This window comes from Stegastes partitus, unplaced genomic scaffold (genome assembly GCF_000690725.1).
Source record: "Stegastes partitus isolate 25-593 unplaced genomic scaffold, Stegastes_partitus-1.0.2 Scaffold129, whole genome shotgun sequence".
NCBI classification, from domain to species: domain Eukaryota; kingdom Metazoa; phylum Chordata; class Actinopteri; family Pomacentridae; genus Stegastes; species Stegastes partitus.
Window position 1 is genome coordinate 149,133 of NW_007577860.1, and position 21,975 is coordinate 171,107.

Sequence of the window (21,975 nt, forward strand, 5' to 3'; positions counted from 1 at the left end):
CAGGGTGAGTTTGTCAGACATCATTGTCACTAATTAAACTAAGATCTTAGCAGTGCAGAGCAGCAGCTTGGCTACCTGCTGATTATCATGGAGTCCTAACGGTTTCACTTCAGTCTCTATTTGCTCCGTTGTCTGACAACACAAACAGAAAAATACGTAAATGAGAACAGCTTTGTTGGAAGTTGGCTGTATTAACATAGTGTATGTAGTGAGCACAGAGAGCAAGGGAGAAGCAAACAGATGTGAAGGATCTCTGCTCCATAGAGCACCTGTGTGTTCTCTCTTCAGGTGTTCATGCATTGCACTAGAGATCATCCACAGTGTCCAAACCTCTTCTTTGTTCTGTGATGACTGGAAGTACTCCGTTGTCTAAAAGTGCAGCATTGACTTAAGCCAAATGACTGCCGTCGTGTAGCAGCTATTATATAGTGATGGTGAAGTTGAACAATTATTGTATTGAAGTTTTAAAAAACATGCATTAGTTAAAAGTATAACTGCTTATGCTTACTCCGAGTGGCAGCTTTACTTAATACATTTACAAATGACAAAATAATGCCCTGTCAATTCAACTACCTTACCTATTGTTTGTATGCTTCTTTTTGTTGTTGTCGCCCTGTTCTGCACTCTCTCAGTCATCTACAAGACAAGCCTCCTCCATCTGCAGCCCAGACAGATGACCATCTACCTGCCAGAGGTCCGCAAGATCTCCATGGACTACATTAACCTCCCTGTGTTTAGCCCCAATGTTTTCAGTGAGGATGAAGATGACCTGCCTGTCACAGGCCCTGCTGGTGGTGCCGATGACAACCCGCCCTGCACTGTCAACATCCCTATTGCCCCCATACATAGTCCCGCCCAGGCCATGTCCCCGGCGCAAAGCATTGGTCTGGTCCAGTCACTTCTAGCCAATCAGAATGTTCAGCTAGATGTCCTAACCAATCCCTCAGCAACCCCTGCTGGAGCAGCTGCTGGTGGGTCAGACCAAAGCCAGGACACGATCCTCACAGCCCAGTACACAGTCCCCACCAGGTACTCCAGTCCTGGTCAGGTCATTTTTGGGGGACTGGAAGTAGGTCGCCTGATGGTCGGACCTCCACCTTCTCATCATCCTTCACAACAACAACAGCAACAACCGAGTCAACATCAACAACATCAACAACAACATCAACAACAACAACAGCAGCAACAACAACAACAACAACTGCTACAACATCACCAACAAATTCAGCACCACCAACAGCAGCTTCAGCAACAGCAGCAGCTTCAGCAGCAACAGCAGCTCCAACAGCAGCACATGCTCCAGCACCAACACCTACAGCAGCAGCAGCAGCTTCAGCAGCAGCACATTCAGCAGCAGCTCCAACACATACAGCAGCAGCAGCATCAACAGCAACTCCAGCAGCACATACACATACAGCAACAGCAACAACTACAGCAACAGCATCAACAAATTCAGCAGCATCTGCAGCAACAGCAACAAATGCATCATCAACTGCAGTCTCAGCAGCAGCAGCAGCAACATCAGATGCAGCAACAGCAGCACCACCATCAGCTTCAGCAGCAGCTTCAAATTCAGATCCCTGTTTCCTCCATGTCATCAGGACAGCCTTCAGGCGCCACTCTGCACCAGCTACAGCCGGGGGCGCTGCAGATCCAGATTCCTCACCCACCCGCTGATTTAGTGGTTGAAAGAGCAGTGGGGGTTGAACATGAGCACCTACTGAAGATCAAAACCACTCGGTCAACTCCGCAGCTGGCTGAGGGTGACACAGTGGTGTTCAGTGCCCCTCTGGAGCTCAGCAAGATGAACCCCCCGCCTCCCTACCCCGGAACAGTGGCTGCTGCTGTGGCTGCCGCTGCAGCTGCTGCTGCCTCAGCATCGGCGTCCACTGCAGCTTCCAGTGCTGCATCTGCAGCCGGAGGGGCCGCCGCTGGAACTCCTCCCCCTGGTGACCTTTGTCTGAAGAAGGGAGAGTTCCAGCTTTATCCTTCAGGTCAACAACAAGCGCAGTACCCCACACCACTGGGCTACGAGAGGATAACGACATTTGACAGCAGTGGGAATGTGGAAGAAGTATGTCGTCCTCGAACACGCCTTGTCTGCAATCAGAATGTGTACACACTCCAGGGACCTGGCAGCTCCGCCACTCTCAGGGTCACCTCCTCTTCATCGTCTGCTGCAGCTGACAAGAAGATCCAGCTGCCCTACACCTCCGCTACTCTCAACAGACTCACTGCACCTCGCTATTCCATACCTAGTGGAGACCCTCCTCCATACCCCGACCCAGCCAATCAGAACAGTACTGTTGGAAGAAACCCTGGACAGAGGCTTGACAGCAGTCTGATCCACGCCACTCTCAGGAGGAACAGTCGAGAGGCCGCACTCAAAGTTTCTCAGATGCTGGAACCGCCTCGACCACTGCCTCCCAAGGCTAAAAACAGTAGTGCACTAGCAGCCTCGTTCCAGCAGAGGGTGCCAACGGCCTTATACACCTGCAGTCAGTGTAGCAGTGGGTCTAATGTTGGAGGCACTGCCCCAGGGAGTGCAAATGGAATCGCAGGAGGAACTATTATCAGACAGGATTTCCCTCCAGGGAATGGTGCACCACACAGCACAGTTATTGTTCACTCCAACAGTGCTACTCCTCTGGCCTCCCAGTCCTCCTACAGCCTGATGAGTTCACTTGAAGGATCTGGGACCACAGCAGGAGGTGGAGGTAACAGAGACAGGGCTGATTACGTTAATTCAGCATTCACTGAGGATGAAACTCTGAACCAGTCATTGAGGCATCTGGCACTCGGTGGAAATGATGCTTCAGGGCTGGTTGTCAAACGCCCGCCTCCTTATCAGTGGGATCCAGCTGCCACAGAGGAGGTGTGGGTTCCTCAGGAACGGACAGCAACTTTAAACTCCACTGGCCCTCCTGGACCACACAAACCGCCTCCGCTTATTCTTAGTCCAGCCCAGCACTTGGATGTAACCAGGCTGCCTTTTGTCCTTTCTCCAAAGTCCCCCACCAGCCCCAGTGCTGCATCATTCCAAGCTGCTGCAGCAGCTACAGGCTACCAAATCTCTCTTCAGTACCCCCCTGCAACGGTCTACTCTGGAGCCCAGCTCCAACCCATCCCAGGGTCACCGCGCCCCTGTTCGTCCCCAAAGGAGGTAGTGGCACCAGTGCCCTTCTCACAGCAGGATGCAACTCTTGTGTTGCCACCAGGCTACTCTGCCAACCTTGCCAACCTTGCCTGCTGCCCCCTCCCACCCATGTATCCAGGAGGAAGTGCTTGTGCCGGGCTTCCTATTCCTCCCATTGCCCTCCACACACCTTGGGGTACCTATAACTCCTGCCCGCCTATGCCCAGTCCTGCAGTGCCATTACCACCCAAAGCCTCCCACCTGGCAGCGGACAAAAACGTTCTGTCGCCACCTCCTCCTCCTCCTCCACCCCCTCCTCCACCACCAGCAGAACTGCAGAGCCACGGAGGACTACAAGAGGCCATGGCAGAGGCTGGAGAAGGTTTTCAGGAGGTGCTCTCCTTGACTGAGAGCCCTGTGCCACAGCGGTCTGAGAAGTTCAGCAAGAAGAACCGCAAGCGGGTGGACGGTCGAGCTGAGGAGGCCAACGTGCCGCCGCTGGCTGAGGGGAGCAAGTCAAAGAAGGAGGGCAGAGCTCTGGGTGATTTCAACTCACTCATCTCAAGTCCACGGCTGGGAGGGAGGGACAAGAAGAAGCTAAAGGGGCAGAAAGAGCAGCAGTTGAAGACTAAAAAGATGAGTAAGGCCACTGCCAACAGTGAGTTCCAGGATAGTTCAGAAAGTGAGCCGGAGCTGTTCATCAGCGGGGATGAACTCCTCAATCAGTGCCAGAGCGGTAAGAAGGGCTGGAAGAGTAAGAGGAACCTGAGAGCTGCCTGCGAGCTGGATGAGATCAAGTGTCGGAAAGCTAACGAGAAGGAGGACCGAGGGCTGGGCAGCCAGGGCTTTGTGTACGTCATGGCCAACAAGCAGCCGCTGTGGAACGAAGCCACGCAGGTCTACCAGCTGGACTTTGGTGGACGAGTCACACAGGAGTCTGCCAAGAACTTTCAGATTGAACTGGAGGGCAGACAGGTAAGATGATTCAGGTAGTCCTACTGAGTGACCTTTACAAGTATGAGGGATCATTTGAAGTGTGTTTCTGATGTTCTGGTAGCGCCTTCTTACCCAGTCGTTCTGGTTTGTGTCGTTTCCATAGGTGATGCAGTTTGGCAGGATTGATGGCAACGCCTACATCCTCGACTTCCAGTATCCCTTCTCTGCTGTCCAGGCCTTTGCAGTGGCTTTGGCCAACGTCACTCAACGCCTCAAATGAGATGTTTCCCTCACTACTTACCCCGAGTTCTATCTGGGATTAAAATGCAATCTGTTGAAGGGGCACAGCTGTTTCTTTTGTGATTAATAAACTCTTGCAGAGGATTTTGGAGAGAAGACTAAAATCAGCCCTGGCTATAAAGAGTAATACAATCACGCTGCACTACACAATGCTGCCACTAGAGTTGGTGCAATAAGCATTGACTGCATTTGTAAAGGATGCTGTCAGATCTGCTCCGTTTGGCAGTCGGCGGCGGCACCCTGCAGTGCGTATAGGGCCAAAGAGCTGAGCTTTGGTAATCATGCAAATAAATGCTGCTTTAGCTAGAAGAAGCTTATAGACGTGATAACCAACAGGTTACCTAAGAGAGGGATTGTCAAGGTGCAGTTTTCAAAAGAAGCAGCAGTAATACTTGAAAACCACACTCTGGAGATCAAAGTTATTTCTCCCAGAGCGCACAGGTACTACTGGGCACTGAAATCCATTGCTGTACAAACCTTTAGTGAAACAGTTACCACTTTATTATACTGCTTTTGCTTTTAGGATTTTATTAAATGACTCGTCATGGTGGAGGGTAGGAGGGTCTTTTTGTTTTTGCTCTCTGCCATTCCTTTTATTACCATCTCAGTCTATCTCGGCTGGAATTGAAGCTTAGATATATGCATCATTTAGGAGCACTACTAAGAGTTCAGACTGTTCACTGTTGTGAAAGTTGTGCCACTGTTGGGACGGTAGAAGACTGAACATAGCTGAGGTGAACTGCAGTCTTTTTTTCCACATGGGACTTTGAAGGAAGAAGAAATGTTCCTCTGCTACATGGATTAATTTATATGTACATGTTGTTGTTTCTCTGGTCAGATATGAATTTTAACATTATTGTCATTGTTTGTGATATACAATCCTCACACCCTGTCATCACGTTTTCTCACCTGCTTTATTTGGGAGACTGAATTTGAACATTGCTGTGTAGTTTGGAGACTTCAGGTGGGGGCGGCGTACAGACTAGCTTTGGCTAACGTATCCTGTACTTAGTTTATTCTCTACATATGGTGACATGGCGCCAAAGAAGTCGCCAAGGCCTCGACTGAAAACCTCTGGCATGAAGTGATGAGTCTCCTGCTGTCACTTCTGTGAAGTGAGCGTGTCGTTGGCGGGGCTGTCCCTGCTCTCAGAGACCACACTGAACATGTAAGCAAGGTACAGGAAATATTTTTGTATATTTCACCTATGCCATTTCATACTCTTTTCAGAAGTCGTGTAAATACGTATCAGTCGTCTGTAAATGTTGTGAAGAGACTTGGGTGACCTGGACAGAGTTCTGTTGACGCCTGTCTCCGCTGTGTTTTAAGTGTAATTTCAGGTGTGGAGCGACGCTGTAGTACTGTTCGGTTGACAAATAACAAATGAGAACGGTGGAGCTGAAATCGTTGTCACTGAATCTTTGAAGTCAGAACTCCAGTGAAGAATGAAGCTGTTGAAACCTGTCTGTTCAGGAAGCTGACTCTGAAATCTGAAAAGCTGGTTTCTTTTTGTTTGTTTGTTTGTTTGTTTGTTTGAGGCGGTGAAGCTCGTGGACACAGAGCTGGCAGGATGGTGGAGGTAGTAAATTATTAGGCCCATTGCAAATGCCTGCAGTAGTTTCTGTATCAGATGGAAGCCAAACTCAGTACAAAGAGCAGTCACGTTTAGGCGTAATGAAACCGAACTGGTGCGATTAGAATCACCTCAAACGTTGGTGCCAAAACCTGCTAAAACTTAAAGCTGAAATAAACGGGCCTGGAGAGAAATGCAGCGCTGTCGAGCTCTCCCTTTGGACCGGCTCTGGTTTGGTCTCTGGACTGATGAGATTCTTGCGTTTTTTGATGTGATCTTTCCATATTACACGATGCATGTGTTGTTACTGAGGGGCTGTAGGACGGGGAGGTCTCTTCACTCCTGGAAATGAAAAGAACATGAGCATGTCATAAAGAAATACTCATCTTTTTTGTGTTAGTTGTGCAATATTTTCTGAGGGGAAAAAAAAGTCCTTTGTCATCGCTTTGACCAGTTTGATACCGTTCTTTAGTTCAGCATCTCCGTTGATGGTCTGTACACTTTATTTATGAGATTATTTCCTAAAGAAGATGAGATATCTATACATACTGTATATTGTGGAGTTTTCAGAACATTTCTTTGTGTTGATAAGAGTTTGTAGCCCAAGTTGTGAGATGGGAATGTGGGGTTTGGGTCGGGGGGACTGGGGACAGGCAAATTTTCAGTGTTTTGTGAAGTTTGCATTGGATGGAAACGATGTGAATGAGTAAGTGCCCAGTTTAATGTAGTTGGTAAACTAGTTGTGTAGAGTGTTCCTGTCAAGTCAAGGTGTGTCTGTATTCAGCTGTGCAGTCTACCAATCCCATCAGTGTTAAATCTATTATCTTCAAACGTATGTGGTCATGGCTTCTCACACACACACACACACACACACACACACACACACACACACACACACCGCTCACAGGAGTTCACTAGTGTAAGCCACTGAGTTCATGTTCAGCATTGCCTATGGACTTGGTTGAGGACTCACTTTAAACTGATGATGACCTGTTGTAGATACTGTAGGATCTGGCTTTTCTTTAGAGAAGGTATGTGCTTTGTATTTGTAGATGTAGACCTAAATGACAAAAACCCTTGAAAAAAAAAAACCAACCTGAGTCTGATTTGGTGACTGAACGTTTATAGTGAATGGATAGTAAGGCATGCCATGTAAATTATTTTATAATTGTATATGTCACGCATCTTTTGAATAAAATGTCATTGTTTCAGAAAAAAACAAAAACAAACAGTGTTTTGTCTCCTGAATACATCCAGAGATGGTCCGGTTCAGACCGGTCCGGTTCAGACCGGGCCAGTTGTTAGACTGGAGTTTACACAGAGATGGGAAGTAATGAAGTACAAATACTTGGTTACTGTACTTCAGTACATTCTGCAGATGTCTGTACTTTACTTGACGATTCATTTTTCTGACGACTTTCTACTTTGACTCCCTACATCTGAACACAAATATCTGGACTTTCTGCTCCTTACGTTCTCCAAACTGGCTCGTTACTTCTTTCATCCTCCGTGGATGACGACACGACGTAAAAAACTTAACAACAGACGTCTGAAGCTCAGCACAGCCCTGCCTGCCTCAGCTGCCTGCCAGAGGCTGTCTAGCACTGATGTTCAGACCCAAAAGGGCCCGTCTCCATCCAGAGAACTCAGAACCAGCTTCTGCTGAGGCTCAGTAACAGATGTTGGGAGTGTTGAAGAGACGAGTGTTTCCATGTTGATGATAATGTTTAATGTTCATCATGCTGCTGAAACAGAAAACTGTCCAGTGATGTGTTCCTCTGTAGCAGCTCTGTGCAGCTTCTTCAAGGATCAAAACAGTCCTGGTTTGTGTGCTTAGAACTTTTTTTCATTTTGCAGAGTTCAAAAGAGGCATCACGCCTCATCGAAGCTAAAAGTTCATTTTTACTTTTTACTTTTGTACTTAAGTAAGTTTCTGAACCTGGACATTTTTACTTTTACTCGAGTAACGGAGTTGAATCAGTACTTCTACTTTTACCACAGTCTGTTTTTACACAAGTATCTCTTCTTCAGTAAAGAATGTGAGTACTTTTGCCATCTGTGAGTTTACATGAGCTGGTTCTGTCGTCTAGATGTTCTAAAGCCAACTGGACCTGACACCCGTAAACAGCCGACGTTCATGTGAGCGGGCCTGTTCTGCTGTGGACAGGTCACTTCTAAACATTGTGGAAAAGAACATCACCTTAGAGTTTGGACTTTCAAAATCGTGATCCTTTTCCTGACGTAGTTCAGAAACTGTACCTGTATATATGATGTACTATGACAGTGTTTTATTATAATAACTTTAGACATAAACAAGACAAAATAGTCAAGATCATGTTTTTATAGATTTAAACTAAGACAACAGCTGCTGAGCTGACTTTTGTAATAAAGAAGACCATGTGGTCTAATCGGGCGTCTGTTGAATAGTTTTCACATCCTCACAGTGCTGACTTATGCTCATTTTTCGGTGTGAACAAAAAGTGAATATCGACATCAGTAATATTGGTTATTGGTGATATGAGAAATGTTAATATCGGTATTTAGAAATTTTAATCTCGTGCATCACCAGTTTAAAGCCCTCACACATCACGCAGGGAAGCAAAGTCCTCTGTTTTGAAGATCCTGATAACTATTTAAATTACAGAGACTCCCTGTCTTTCCTCCGTGTAGGTGTCAGTGCCACGCCTGAGGCCTGAGGTGTAGATAATCAAATCATGGATTCAGCCCTGAGGGGCATTTAAACTACACAGGCCCTCAGAGTTTTACAGTTGGGACACAGAAGTGAGTCCCGATACCTTTATGGAAACAAAAGCTCTAAATAATGGTAAAAACATTCTCATCAACACCTGCATCAAATTGAAAAACAGGGTTCTCAGCGAACAGAGATCAGATTTATTCAGCTGCAGCTGTACATGTGAGCAGATGTTATTTAAATCTTTAGGTTATGCACACTAACAAGCTGATGCAGGTATCAGTATCATTACATCAACCAACCCACTGGTGATCATGTCTGAACATGTGTGTGGTGTTGACTGTATGATGGGTGGAGCTGACAGATAGCTCTTCATTAATACATCCTTTATTATTCATATGTTATTAATGAAGAGCATGAGTCACCCATAGACTGGTGCCAACATGAAGGCGCTGTGTGCAGCTGAGCGGACCTGAGTTGGGTCACTTCTCTGAACAACAGCTCTTCATGTGACGTGATGGAGACACCTGCTCCTGGCTGCAGGTGTTCTGGTGCTGCAGGTCAGCCGCTGTGTGTCCTCATGTCATGTATGTTCTATACATATAGATCATGTTTAGTGTTGGTGGATCAGAGCCTCTGTCCGCGGTGCTGAACCCGCATCACGTGACCCTCCTGCCGTGCCTCTGTGGTTCCGCCCCCCTCCGCTCCAGCAGCCCTTTTCCTCTCTCTCTCTTTCTTTCTTTGAACAGACACAAATAAAACAGCTTCGGCTGCACTTTTAATAAAGCGACGGACAATCCGGCAGGTCTGCGTGTTGTTGTGTGCGGGCCGCGGATTGTCTCCTCTCATCGCCATTTTCAGCCGCCAGACGGTCGGAGCGGCGATGGACACCGACTACCCGTCCGGCTTGGAGAACCCGCTGTACAGCGAGCTCAAGTACTTCTGCAGGAAGATCCAGGAGGCCTACAACGAGCTGAAGGAGGACCTGACACCGTACCGAGATGATCGCTTCTATCGGTGGGTGTCTGTGAGTCTGGTGACGGTGAACTGCTCTGGTCTGGTTCTGGTGCTGGTCGCTCTGGATCAGAATCCTCCATCTGCGAGTGAAAGCAGAACCATTCTCTGATGTTATGAACCTTCTGTGTGGTGATATCGATTAGAAACAAACATATCAATCGATAGTATTCTCTTGCTTGGTGGTTCAGATGATGCCACTAAAGAGAAACCATCAGCAGCGTTTCAGGACAAAATGGGAAAGAACAGAACAGCTGCTGCTTCTCTGCTCTTTTCTTCTCCAGTTGTTTTATTTGTGTGATATGATAAAGACACCGTTCAGACGAGGCCTCTTGGTTTCTCTCAAAGGCAACAAGTGCTGCCTTGTGACGGGGGAGTTATTATTATTATTATTATTATTATTATTAGTATTATTTGATGGTGGTTAAATGCTACATACCTCATTTAAAAATCGTCATTTTGACTTTATAAACGTAAAAAGAAAGAAAGACAAAGATAAAAAGGAAACAACAGGCTGTCATTTGCAAAGCTTGTGTACAAATCAAATTGACACAGGTCTCAATCTCCTGCGCATGTGCAAAACTTTTTTTTTTACCCTGTTGACGTTTCGCTGTTGGGTGAATGTGGAGAGTGTCACAGTTCACCTCAGTCTGCACGTTGCTTTTTACGGTGTCAGAAGCAGGCAGAGTGCTGGTTATTAGCATCAGCTCCACCGGTTCTTATGGAGTCCAGTACAGTTACATCTAGAAAATAAATTCAACTGATGAACCCTGTTCAGGACTTTTGGGGTCTTTTGGAGCCCAGGCCATTTGCTTTAGGTGACAGGTGTTGTTTTTAAACATAAAAAGAGGGACATGTGTCACGCATTTGGAACCAAAGATGCATCAACTTATCAGAACATGTATTTAACATAATTTAAAAGTCTATTATGTGGCCCCTGACAGACCTTCTACATCTGGCACCATGGAGGTCCTGACCAGGGTTCATACAGGTGCTTTGGCTTCATGCAAACTGTACAACTCACAGTCAGCTACAGCAAATAAATACCAGTAGCCATCTAATGACTGTAGGCACCAACCCAGTATATCCACGATCATTAACACACATTAGGCACCGAGGGCAGGCAAGGAGACAACATCCTCACATACATTCATATTTATTCCTCTAAATCCAGTAAAACAAAGATGACAAAGATTCATTGCTAAACATTTTCACTGATGGATAGCTGTGGTCTGGGTTTGCTCGTCACCCACTGGTTACGGATACGTTTCATTTTTTGACTGTGCAAAACTGACTGACGGGCTTGTTATTTAAAAAGAAGAAGAAAAAACCCTGACATTGTAAACAGGTTGTGGACACTGTAAGAAGTATCCTCCCAGTAGACTGTGGCTGTTAGCAGCTGTCCTGCTTGTTATCGGTGCTCATTTCTAACAGGCCTGTAAACAGAGAAACATAAAAAGTGCTCCTTTCTTTGGATGTTGATGGTGTAGGAGGCAGTGGTGTGGTCAGAGGGCACGTTTAACGCTTTCTATGCCATCAAAGCTTGACTTTAGATTTGAATCATGTACAAACAGAGGCTGATTGTGGCACCTCTGGCTTTCCATATATATATATAGATAACGGTTTACTGTCAGTGTGTTCTGGCCATTAAAAGATGATCCTCGGCCTCCGCTGGGACGTGTCGACCAAACGTAGAGCCACTGAGGCGGCCTGTGCAGCAGACAGACACGTACAGACACAGAGGAGGGAACTAGGACGGATAGAAGGATCCTACTTTGCCTCCTTCTCCATCTATAAGCCCCCTTTCTGCTTCGTTGGCGTCACGTGATCCCGGCCCCTCCCACTCGGTGACGTAGCACTTCCCGTTGTCGCAGGCTGATGTTGATACACGGATGTGGATCCACTGCGAACATTTTTACGCTTTTTTCTCGCCAGCGGGGCTGCGAACCGTGAGAAATGGAGCTGTAAGTGTGAGAACTGTTCGGCGGACACACTGGAGACGTAACAGCCGCGCTCACATTTGTCAGGACACGTCCTGAAACCTTAACATCTGTCACTGCTAGCATGAAGTAGCTCGGAGGCTAGCAGTGTTGACATACCTGAAGCTGAGGCGGTGGGCGAGCAGCAGTGACCGCTAAATAAGCTCCACCCACACAGTTTGTTCTGCTTCTACTGACTTATTGTGCCTGTAGCCATTAGCTTGTGTATGCTAACCCTGATGCCTCTCTCCCGTGGCAGGCTGGCCCCCATGCGGCTCTACACCCTGTCGAAAAGACACTTCGTCCTGGTCTTTGTGGTCTTTCTGATCTGCTTCGGCCTCACAGTCTTCATTGGGATTGCAGGTACAGACGATCAAACAACTGAAGCAGTGGCTCAAGCTGATTACTGTGTGGAAATACCTTTACCTCGAGTTTTATCTCATTATTTTGAATTGTTATATCAAGATTATAAGCATGTTATACTGAGATAAGTCAGCTTATCAATACGTATTATTTACTATATCCTGGCATTTTACTATGAGAAGAGACTGTTTCATATATAATAATCTAGGGATGGGGCTGTACGGTGTCTCAGTGGTTAGCACCGTGGCCTCACAGCTAGAAGGTCGCCGGTTGGCGTCCCGGTGAGGACACCCGGGATCTTCCTGCGTGGAGTCTCCATGTTCTCCCCGTGCAGCGTGGGTTCTCTCCGGGTTCTCCGGCTTCCTCCCACAGTCCAGAAACATGCTGAGGTTAATTGGTGATTGTAAATTGTCCGTAGGTGTGAATGTGAGTGTGCTTGGTTGTCTGTCTCTAAGTGTAGCCCTGTGATAGACTGGTTACCTGTCCAGGTGAACCTGCCTTCACCCTGAGTCAGCTGGGATAGGCTCCGCCCCCCATGACCCTAGTGAGGATTAAGTAACGTATAGATGATGGATGGATATGAGAATATTACTCATGATTCAAAATGATATGTATCTAAGTGACTCATTCTCATGTTGAATTTACAGTTTGGACCTTGTGTAACTGACAGAGTCCAGTGTTGTATAATAAACAGTTTCATGCTCATAACATCAGAACTATGGTTCTGTATGATCGCTCCCTCCTTCTGTCTGTCACTGTGACTCAGATAGACGTCGTTGTGCTGTTTCTAGAACAACAGTTTCCCTGAGGTACCCACCAAAGGGATCAATAATGTTCTATCTAATCTAAGTATCCACAGAATGCCGTTTCACAGGTGCTTTGACACTCCAGTGTCAGCCGAGGTCTTTAAAATGCTGTATATGTGTTTAAATGGAAGCTTAGTGAGACTTTGAGATAAAGAGGAGCTGAGTGAGTCATTCAGGATGTTGATGTCAGCTGCTCTGATAGCAGAGCGCCTGATAAACAGCAAGTTAGCTCAACAGATATACATAGTTCAGTAGATAGTTTAATACATAGTTCAGTAGATAGTTTAATACTTAGTTCAGTAGATAGTTTAATACATAGTTCCATATTTCCCAGCCGTTTTTGTGGACCTTCTTAAATACACTGCAACATTCAGTCCCTTCACTCTTCTACAGTCCAGTTAACTTTAAGCTTTTCATTTTATTTTTCTCTCTGGTCTCTGGACGTTTCCTGTTTCACGTCCTCTCCAGACTTTGAGCCGTTTGTTGAGTCAGATGTGATGATAAGTGATTAATCTTCAGTTAAAAGATGTTTCGTTTCATTAAGTTGTCTTCCTAACTTGACTTCAGCATCCAGCTGATAAACGAAGAGGAAAATATTCATATTCAGGTGAACTGTGCAGATTTGAACAGTTTTTGTTAAACAGGAGCGCAGACACGTTCATTTCAGTCGTCCCAGTATTAAGATGTTTGGATCCGTCTTCCTTCAGGGTCAATTTTTTATTGCAAAAAATGTTTTTTGTTCATTTTTGTAGGTCCTAAAATTATTGCTGAATACGAGCACGATGGTGATCTGTTGCTTGTAAAGAATTTTTCCGTGAAGGTAAGAAGTTTCTGAGACAAAAAAATTTGTGTTTTGTCAGTTTTTTGCACACTTGTGTTCAAAACCTGATGTTTGAGTGATATTTGAGCACGACTCCTCTGTTAAACTTCAACACACTTCTTCAATCATCTGGAGTTTAAATGTGTTGTTTGTAAAGAGCAGAGAATGTCTTATTTGACAGTAATTATCATTTTTACTTCCACCAACGTGATCATGTTCTTTATTGTATGTTTTCAGACGGGACCCTTCAATTTAGTGTCTCCTCCTCTCACCACCTACAACCAGCAGCTGTGGCTCACCTGTGTGATGCAAGCTCAGAACAGCCACAGTGAGTACACACAATCAGCTGTTCACCATGTTTACATGCACAAAGTATTACATACATGCATGCATGTTCTGGAAAAGACAACATTCCTACGAAGCTGTTTACGTGGATGATATTCCAGTTCACGTGTGGCTGTGCATCATCCAGTCAGCGTGAAGAAGAAGTCTTTTATCAGACAAATGTAGAAACTGAACGGCTGTGGCTGTAATAACTGGTTCATCGCATCACCGGAGCATTTTTAGCACCTTGTTTGTGCAAACACAGCGTTCCTCTTTCCTTCCTTTCACCATCCTCCTAAAAAGGTTGCTGTTGTGGTATGTTATTCCAAAACTTGTTCATTTTAAAGCCCTTAAAGGCTTGTAGGTGTGTTTTTTCTCCTGGCCAGACAGTTGGGATTTTGGGCATCCATCCATCCATCCATCCATCCATCCATGATGCTAACCACTGCTCCACCTTGCAGCTTAATCCTCCAAACAGAAAATGCCGTTTACATAATTATCCATCCAGGAATGTTGTCGTATTCAGACCAATAGCGTGCATGTAAACATGGTCCATGACGGCTGAATGTCGAGGCTGGTTTTATGTCATTTAGCTTTTATTTTTTCATTAAAAACAAACGTTATTTTGTAAACCCACCTAATAACAACCACTGCTGCTGTCTGATTCAGAGGGAGACTTCCAGCAGCCATTTGAAATCAACGTTGAGCTAAAAGGAGTGATGCAGGACGCCAGCGTGATGCACATCAACAAAGTGCAGAAATCACGGATTCTCCACTGCGGGGCGGTGAGTGTGAGTCAGTGCTATCAGACAAGTTATCAGCAGCAGCATGTGATTCAGGCTGCAGTGCAGAGATGAGAACAGGATTAAATGTGAACACGGTGTCAGACAGACGCTGATGATCCAGCGAGCAGCGTGTTGACTGAACCGGGGTTTGTTTGTCTCGTCTTACAGAAATGTGACGAGATCATTGTGCTGCATCTGGGCTACCTGAACTACACCCAGTATCAGGTCTCCGTCAGCTTCGAAAACATCACGTATGACATTAAGGTTAAGTTTGTGGTAAGTGAAACCGATGAGTCCCTGGTTCTTTCTCTGTCGCTGCTCACAGGCCACTCAGTGTGTTTGTTGTCTTTGTTTACTTCCTCCTCAGTGGAAAACATATAATCCGACGTTCTCTCAAGTGGAGATCTGGTTCCGGTTCGTCTTTGTGGTGCTGACCTTCATGGTGACGGTAGGAGCACGCTTTGCTTTTCAGCCCTTAGACATTTATTCCAGCCCACTTTGCACGCTTCGACCAAAGTGTGAACAAAAGATGACATTTAAACGGACTTCTTCTGAATGTAGGATGAACTGTTCATCTTCTTTTCTGTGTGTGTTTGCAGTGTATGTTTGCTCATTCGCTGAGGAAGTTTTCCATGAGGGACTGGGGTATAGAACAGAAGTGGATGTCCATTCTGCTGCCTTTGCTGTTGCTCTACAATGGTGAGAGTCTTCTCTTTCTCAAGAAGCCTGTTTTACCTTTAATTCACCCTCGACAGCTGGTTGCACCAACCTAACTGAACATTTATAAATGACTAAATTAAAACGGGCTCATCACACAACATTAGCTTCCAGTGAACCCTCCGACTCCTAAAACCTGCTGTTGGCTTTGATTCACATGTTATTGACTCAGATGGTCCTTCAAACTATCGTGCTTGACGTTCAGCTTCATCAAGGAAATTAACCAAGAGGCTGAGAGCGTGACAGAAACTCTGCTGGTGGTTCAGTTGAGCTGCAGGTGTTGTTCATACACAGCAGAGAGGACACAAGTATGGAAACAAGTAAAAGATATCAGCAGTAAAACATCACCAGTACGTAGAAACCCTGTTTTTTCCAGTACCGGTACCACCTGTGGACATGTGGAAGAATGTTGTCCATGATTCAAGGTTTTTTGTAAAATAGATAATGAAGGAAAACGAACTTGTCCTTTCTGATTTATGACGTTATAGCGGCGTCGTACTCCACCAAAGACGTGGCTGTGCTGTTTGTGTGGGGAGGAGGGGTTTGTGTTGCAGGTAGAACTGAGCGCTGAGTAAGCAGCTTGTTGTTTTTATCTCTGTCGTTGTCCAGATCCGTTCTTCCCGCTGTCGTTCCTGGTGAACAGCTGGTTTCCGGGGACGCTGGATGCTTTCTTCCAGGCTCTCTTCCTGTGCTCCCTGCTGCTCTTCTGGCTCTGCGTCTACCACGGCATCAGGGTTCAGGTCGCTTCAACGTCGGCCCTCACGCTTGAACGGTTTCCTGCCGTGTTCGGCTTGTTGTGAATCTTGTTTCTTGTTGCAGGGTGAGAGGAAATTCCTGACGTTCTACCTGCCGAAGCTGGTCATCGTGGGCCTCCTGTGGCTCTCAGCGGTGACACTCGGCATATGGCAGACGTGAGTGTGTCCTCTGGCCACAAACGGCTCGTTTCAGCTTCTAACTGGACTGAAAACATTCACTCTGCTTGTTTGACTTTTTTTTAGGGTTAACGAACTCCAGGATCCGACCTACCTGTACAAGGTGGACATAGTCAACTTTCAGGTGAGGCTTTTGAGACCCTTTGGGAAACTTTCAGCAGCTTCTTCTGAAGTTGGAGTTGAAGGAACAGCAGCAACGTCATCACCATCATTCAAGTCCACTTTAGCCATGTTAGCAAATGGCGTAATTATTTTAATGCATCTAGTCAACAGTCGTGCAAACTGTGCTAAAAATACATGACGGGGCGCCCCTATAGCTCACCTGGTTGAGCAGGTGACCCATGAAGGTGGCTGTGGTTCCCCGACGCAGTTCGACTCCCGCTCACGACAGTTTGCTGCAGGTCTGCCCCCCTTCCTGTCTCAGTCTCACACTGTCCTGTCTGATGAAGGCAAACATGCCAGAAAGATACCATTCTGTAGTGTGTCCTGTCATACTGGTCCAGCTGGTAGGGTCAGTGTTGGTGTTTGGTTCATCAAGGCCTGTGTTCGTTCTCCAGGGCATGAAGGTCTTCTTCCTGATTGTGGTCGCCTTCTACATCCTCTACCTGATATTCCTGATCGTCAGAGCTTGTTCTGAACTCAAGAACATGCCTTACTCAGGTACGGCGCCACACCTGTCTGCATCTCGTTCAGCTTAAGTTTTCACTGCGGCCGTATTAAAGCACTGTGCCCGTCTGATCACCAGATCTCCGACTGAAGTTCCTGACGGCGCTGACGTTTGTCGTCCTCGTGATAAGGTGCGTTCGAGGAAAAGCAAACTCTGGTTTTCCTTCTGCCGGGTTGATGTGATCCTGTTCTGATCTTGGTTTCTCTCCTCCAGCATGGTCATTCTCTACCTGAGGTTCGGTGCCAAGGCTCTTCAAGACAACTTTGTGGCTGAACTGTCCACCCATTACCAAAACTATATCCTTTGAGCAGCCTTCTGGCGGTATCGTATCATGGCTTATTGTTGTCGTAAATAGCGAGAAATTATTCCTTAATTCCAGACATACCAGCTGAATTTTTATCCTTCTACGGCCTGCTCAACTTCTACTTGTACACATTAGCGTTTGTGTATTCTCCCTCCAAAAACGCCCTGTACGGTACGTCGTACAGCCAGACACCTTCGTGGCTGCAGTTTATTGAATTCATAAATGAAACCACCTTCTTATGTTTGTTTTTTTTTTCATTTCTCAGACTCCCAGCTGAAAGATAACCCAGCGTTCTCCATGCTGAACGACTCGGATGACGAAGTGATCTACGGGTAGGCGCTTCGTTGCCTTTCTGATTCCTCCTCGTTCCAGTTGTGCAGATTACACACAGCGTAAACACACACACCTCTCCATGTGTTCTTGCATGTTCGACAGGAGCGATTACGAAGACATGCCTTTACAAAACGGACGTGCCATCAAAGCAACCGCCAAGTACCAGGATGAGACAGACAGCGACTGACGTGTCTCCGTCCTCCTCCTCCTCCTCCGTGTCCACGGCGGAAGAACTTGTTGCATCAAACCATCGTGTGCAAACAGGATGCACTGGCATTGGTCGCATACAACGATATACTGGAAGTGTACATAAATATATTTTTAAAAAGATAATTCCATGTCTACTGAATGTACTGTACTGTTGAAAGGTGAGGTATGTAGCCACTCTTTTTTTGATTTCTTAATTAAAAACAAAGGAAACAAACTCTGATGTGAACCACTGCAGGATTTACCGTTTTGTAAACCAGAATTTTTATTTATTCTTTTCATAACCTGACAGTAAACAGTTCTCGGGGTGCGTGCTCATGATAACTTGGGATTTATTGGTGGAATCATCATGTTTAATGCTTTTATGTTGAACCACTGTTTCTCTACTCGTTGTTGTTTGTGCCACTTCCTTTCTGCTCTCTGACAGTCTGGGAATAATGACAACTCATTTTTCTGGCCAAAGCTGAGTAACGCACAGGAATGGTAGAAAGTAGAAGAAGCTCAGAGTGGAACAGCTGCAGGTGAACCAACGACCTGGATGTCCACCGCTCACACCACTCCTGAACAGGGTACGAGTTCATAAATCCATCGTCCTCACACATTTGAACATACAGAGAGAGCCTTAACCCAAGTAGTCAACAGTCCTTTTGCGAGTTCTTTTTATTTTTTTTGTAAGCTTTGTAATTGCACTTTTCAAGAACTTTTATTTTGCCAAAAAGTGACAGCATTTGATACGATGATCTGAACACATGGATGGATGGATTCTGATCAGCTGCATGTATTTTCTCACAAATTTATGTTATTTAACTACTGAGCTTAAACATTTCCCAGCATGCCTCATTTTTCTTTTGCGGTCACTCAGATTGCCGGCAGTGAGGGAATCGCTGTCCTTTCTTTTGTTTTATAAAACTGGAGCTCATGGACAACAACAGCCAAAACAACTGTATCTCTGTTCTCTACAAACATGTATTTTAATCAAGACGGTGCCTTGTCTTCACTCTGTTTCTTCTAACCGGGCTGTAGTTTCACATTTGTAAATGCTAAACTGTTCGATTCTTTCAGTGTGAATGTAGCTGATGTTGGTTTAAGGTGGTGAAATGAGATTGCTTTTGAAATGTTTAAAGTATCTGCAGATTCTGTTGCTTTATGAGATAAATGCTGTACATGTAGCCGTCTCATGTGGCGTGTAAATAAAGCAAAGTATATACAGCGTAGTTGGGTTTTAGTTAATTGCACTTAACAAACAAACATAGCGTTGTAATCAGACGTAGCCAGCACGGTCAGACTCTGCACGCTGGGTCCTGAAAGTGAAAAAAGAGAAATTCCTGCAAACGCTGGGCGTTGTAGCTTCAGATGGCCATTCCAAACACATTGACGATACAGTGCATGGACTCGTTCTCCCATTTCACCGCACAGCATCCTGCAGGGAGCAGAGCACAGCATGAGATCACATCAGTAACAGTCATTTGGAACAAAAGATGCATTTGAAGGTGGATTTCGACGGCCGCAGAGCGAAGGCGTGTCTGTGTGCTGCTCTGATCATCGTCTGATCAGGTGCAGGTTAACTTAGTGGTGGAGAATTTTTCACCAGTTGAACATCTGAAAAACTATTTGTACATAATTTTCTAGATCTGACTCTTTGCTGAGCATCAAAAATACAAACCAGATGTTCTACATTTTCTCTGAGCCACAGAAGAAGAAGACTTAGACGCTGCCTTTATATTCTTGAGATGCAGCGATTTCTCTGTCAGAAGTAAAGGTTCCTATGAGTTAGAATAATTCTGTTATGATCCAGTGATCTTTGTGAGAATCCTGTAAATGTCCATTCCTCTGTTTCACCTTGTGAGTGTGAGATAAGGACAGTGGGTGGTCAGAACATCAGCCTACACATGCAGGAGGTTGTCTCCTGTTGTCTGTATATAAGAACCAACCCTTCATGCTTCTAGTCAGTCACTAGTTCAGACTCAGTGCTGCACATGTGGCTCCTTGCTGCAGGTTAAACTTTATTCTGACTTGAGAGACGACTCTGTGCTGATTTGGAGCAGTTAGGACTCCACTGAAGGATTTTCATAACACTGTGATCATGTGTTCAAAACATTTTATGTAGTTATGAAGCAAATAAACACAAGTCTGAGTTATGGGAGAGATTTTCCAGAGCAGTGATGTGAAACATGAAGTAGCTCCTCAGGTTAACTGATTCACAAATGGTCAAATCTAACTCTTTGATTTATAGAAATTAAACTTTTCCTCTAAACCAGAACAGAAGACCATCTGCATGCCGTGTTGGTATTTTTATTCTGTGTCTGTTCAGGACCGGTACCTTCCTCAGTCGGACACAGATTCTCAGACAGAAAGAGAAAACATTACCGATCAAACCTCTGCTACTCTGAACCCTTGTTGAGCTTCTACAGCCACAAATCTGTCATGAAACCTTCAGATACACTCATAGGCATTGTGCAGGAGAATCATAGACGTGTTACCGTCGGTGGAGTTGTCCCAGAAGCAGGCACAGGCTGTCTGCAGACCTGCTCCGGTCTTCTGCATGATGATGCAGTTTACTAGGAGGAACACAGACATTGTGTTTTAACATCCACTTAAAGTCTCAAGAAGCATCCGTACATTATTTCTGAGGCATTACGCCACATATGCCATATGTTCATATTTAATGGTATCAACTGGACCTGCTTGAGTTCCTTGAAGACGTTCCACCTTCATCCAAGAGGCTTCATCAGCTCTGACTGACTAGCTGGGAGTTCCACATACTGATATCCTGAAGGAGACGTTAACACCTGAGTTTGGGTTTCAGTTGGAGGTTTGTTGCTCCTCCCCCTCGTTATGTGGGTAGTTAGTGCTCCTCCTGACACAGTGGGGTTCGTTAGGGTCTCTGTCTAGGTGTGGATGTGTAAACAGCTGTAAACAGCTCAGTCCTCAGATCTCTCCCCAGGAAGATGAATCCACATCCACACCTAGACACAGAGATTCTAACGAACCCCACTGTGTCAGGAGGAGCACTAACGACTCACATAAAGAGGGGGAGGAGCAACAAACCACTCAGGTGTTCATGGCTCCTTCAGGATATCAGTATGTGGAACTCCCAGCTAGTCAGTCAGAGCTGACCTTCAAGCAGGTCCAGTTGCTACGATTAATCTACCAGAAGAACCAGGACCTGGAGGAGTGAGAACCTCCACAGACACTACTCCACATACCGATGTATTTGAAGGGCTTTCCCAGCTTGTTCAGCTGACTGAGGCACTGCTCGATGACGCTGGAGTTCCACTGCTTCACTCTGCTGTGCTGGTACACGTTTCCTCCAACGACTCCCTCCACCGCCTGCACATCAAACCAGGTTCTGGTTCAGTCCACACTGATCAGCATACACTGCTGTCAGTCACCACGTGTGTATTAGAAAACAATGACTTACTATAGATGAATTCAGTCACTGTTTGCTATAAATCAGTAGGACTAAACTGATTGGATGGAGTTCCTTAGCAACCGTTAGTGTCCTTAGCAACAGGTCGCTAGCACAAAGCTGCTAGCCAGTCCGGAAAATCTGGTATAAACCAAAAGCATGATTACTGTTAGTGTTTTACTCACCGATCGGATGATTTCTTTCGCCTCCTCGACGTTGAACGTGGTCTGTGAGGAATCAGAGAAAGCTGCAGTTGAAGCTAAAGCTCGCTGTGCGCGCGACAACCTCAGAGAACCTCAGAAAGCTTCTTCACAAACAGCACGATGTGTTTAATGTGATAAAAACGCACCCAGTAGCTGTTTTAAAGTCACTACTTACAAGTGCCGAGTCCTCTTCTGTCTCATAGTAGTCCATGTCTCCTGCCTCCGCCGTCAAGTGAGCCGTGCTGACCTACAAACAGCACTTCCGGTCGGGTATCTTCAGAATAAATGCGCAGTCTCCACAAATACAGACCAATTAGCTGAATAACGATGGGGGAAATGTTTCATGTAGGTGGCGCTCAAAAACAAATAACTATTTAATCATTAAATCCCTGAGTGTTAATAAATAAAGGCTCACTCCTGATCCAGACAGAAACTTGTAGTGACCAGTCCTTTAGCTAACTGCACATTATATTAC

The 21,975-nt window shown here is 45.7% G+C and overlaps 3 protein-coding genes across 3 annotated transcripts in view; 2 read left to right on the forward strand and 1 right to left on the reverse strand.

The window, feature by feature from the left end:
- The window catches only part of tulp4a (TUB like protein 4a), a 31,866-nt gene extending 25,532 nt beyond the window's left edge, over window positions 1-6,334 (forward strand). Inside the window, exons 12-13 of the mRNA XM_008278645.1 lie at window positions 633-4,111; window positions 4,236-6,334. Of these exons, the coding sequence (XP_008276867.1) occupies window positions 633-4,111; window positions 4,236-4,352 (3,596 nt within the window). The 3' untranslated portion in view covers window positions 4,353-6,334. The remainder of the gene's footprint in view (window positions 1-632; window positions 4,112-4,235) is intronic.
- A 5,171-nt stretch (window positions 6,335-11,505) lies between these two features.
- tmem181 (transmembrane protein 181) lies at window positions 11,506-19,099 on the forward strand. The gene is made up of 17 exons (XM_008278647.1): window positions 11,506-11,615; window positions 11,890-11,993; window positions 13,552-13,619; window positions 13,857-13,947; window positions 14,613-14,728; window positions 14,897-15,004; window positions 15,096-15,176; window positions 15,328-15,427; window positions 16,055-16,185; window positions 16,265-16,356; window positions 16,444-16,501; window positions 16,935-17,037; window positions 17,123-17,174; window positions 17,258-17,340; window positions 17,430-17,519; window positions 17,614-17,680; window positions 17,784-19,099. The coding sequence occupies exons 1-17, from the start codon at window positions 11,608-11,610 to the stop codon at window positions 17,866-17,868; spliced, it is 1,437 nt and encodes a 478-aa protein (XP_008276869.1). The 5' UTR covers window positions 11,506-11,607; the 3' UTR covers window positions 17,869-19,099.
- Window positions 19,094-21,742, reverse strand: dynlt1b (dynein light chain Tctex-type 1b). The gene is made up of 5 exons (XM_008278646.1): window positions 21,676-21,742; window positions 21,483-21,524; window positions 21,095-21,218; window positions 20,369-20,446; window positions 19,094-19,308 (listed from the first exon to the last, which is right to left on the reverse strand). The coding sequence occupies exons 1-5, from the start codon at window positions 21,709-21,711 to the stop codon at window positions 19,238-19,240; spliced, it is 351 nt and encodes a 116-aa protein (XP_008276868.1). The 5' UTR covers window positions 21,712-21,742; the 3' UTR covers window positions 19,094-19,237.
- Window positions 21,743-21,975: the final 233 nt, after the last annotated feature.

Bases quoted from the DNA above. Each gene is read 5' to 3' on its own strand.
- dynlt1b (XM_008278646.1), bottom strand. From the start codon at position 21,711: ATGGACTACTATGAGACAGAAGAGGACTCGGCACTT. The intron at 21,525-21,675 runs GTAAGTAGTGAC...GATTCCTCACAG, and splicing joins CAGAAGAGGACTCGGCACTT to ACCACGTTCAACGTCGAGGA. The intron at 20,447-21,094 runs GTATGTGGAGTA...TGTTCCTCCTAG, and splicing joins AAAGCCCTTCAAATACATCG to TAAACTGCATCATCATGCAG.
- tmem181 (XM_008278647.1), top strand. The intron at 15,177-15,327 runs GTAGGAGCACGC...GTGTGTTTGCAG, and splicing joins TGCTGACCTTCATGGTGACG to TGTATGTTTGCTCATTCGCT. The intron at 15,428-16,054 runs GTGAGAGTCTTC...GTCGTTGTCCAG, and splicing joins TTTGCTGTTGCTCTACAATG to ATCCGTTCTTCCCGCTGTCG.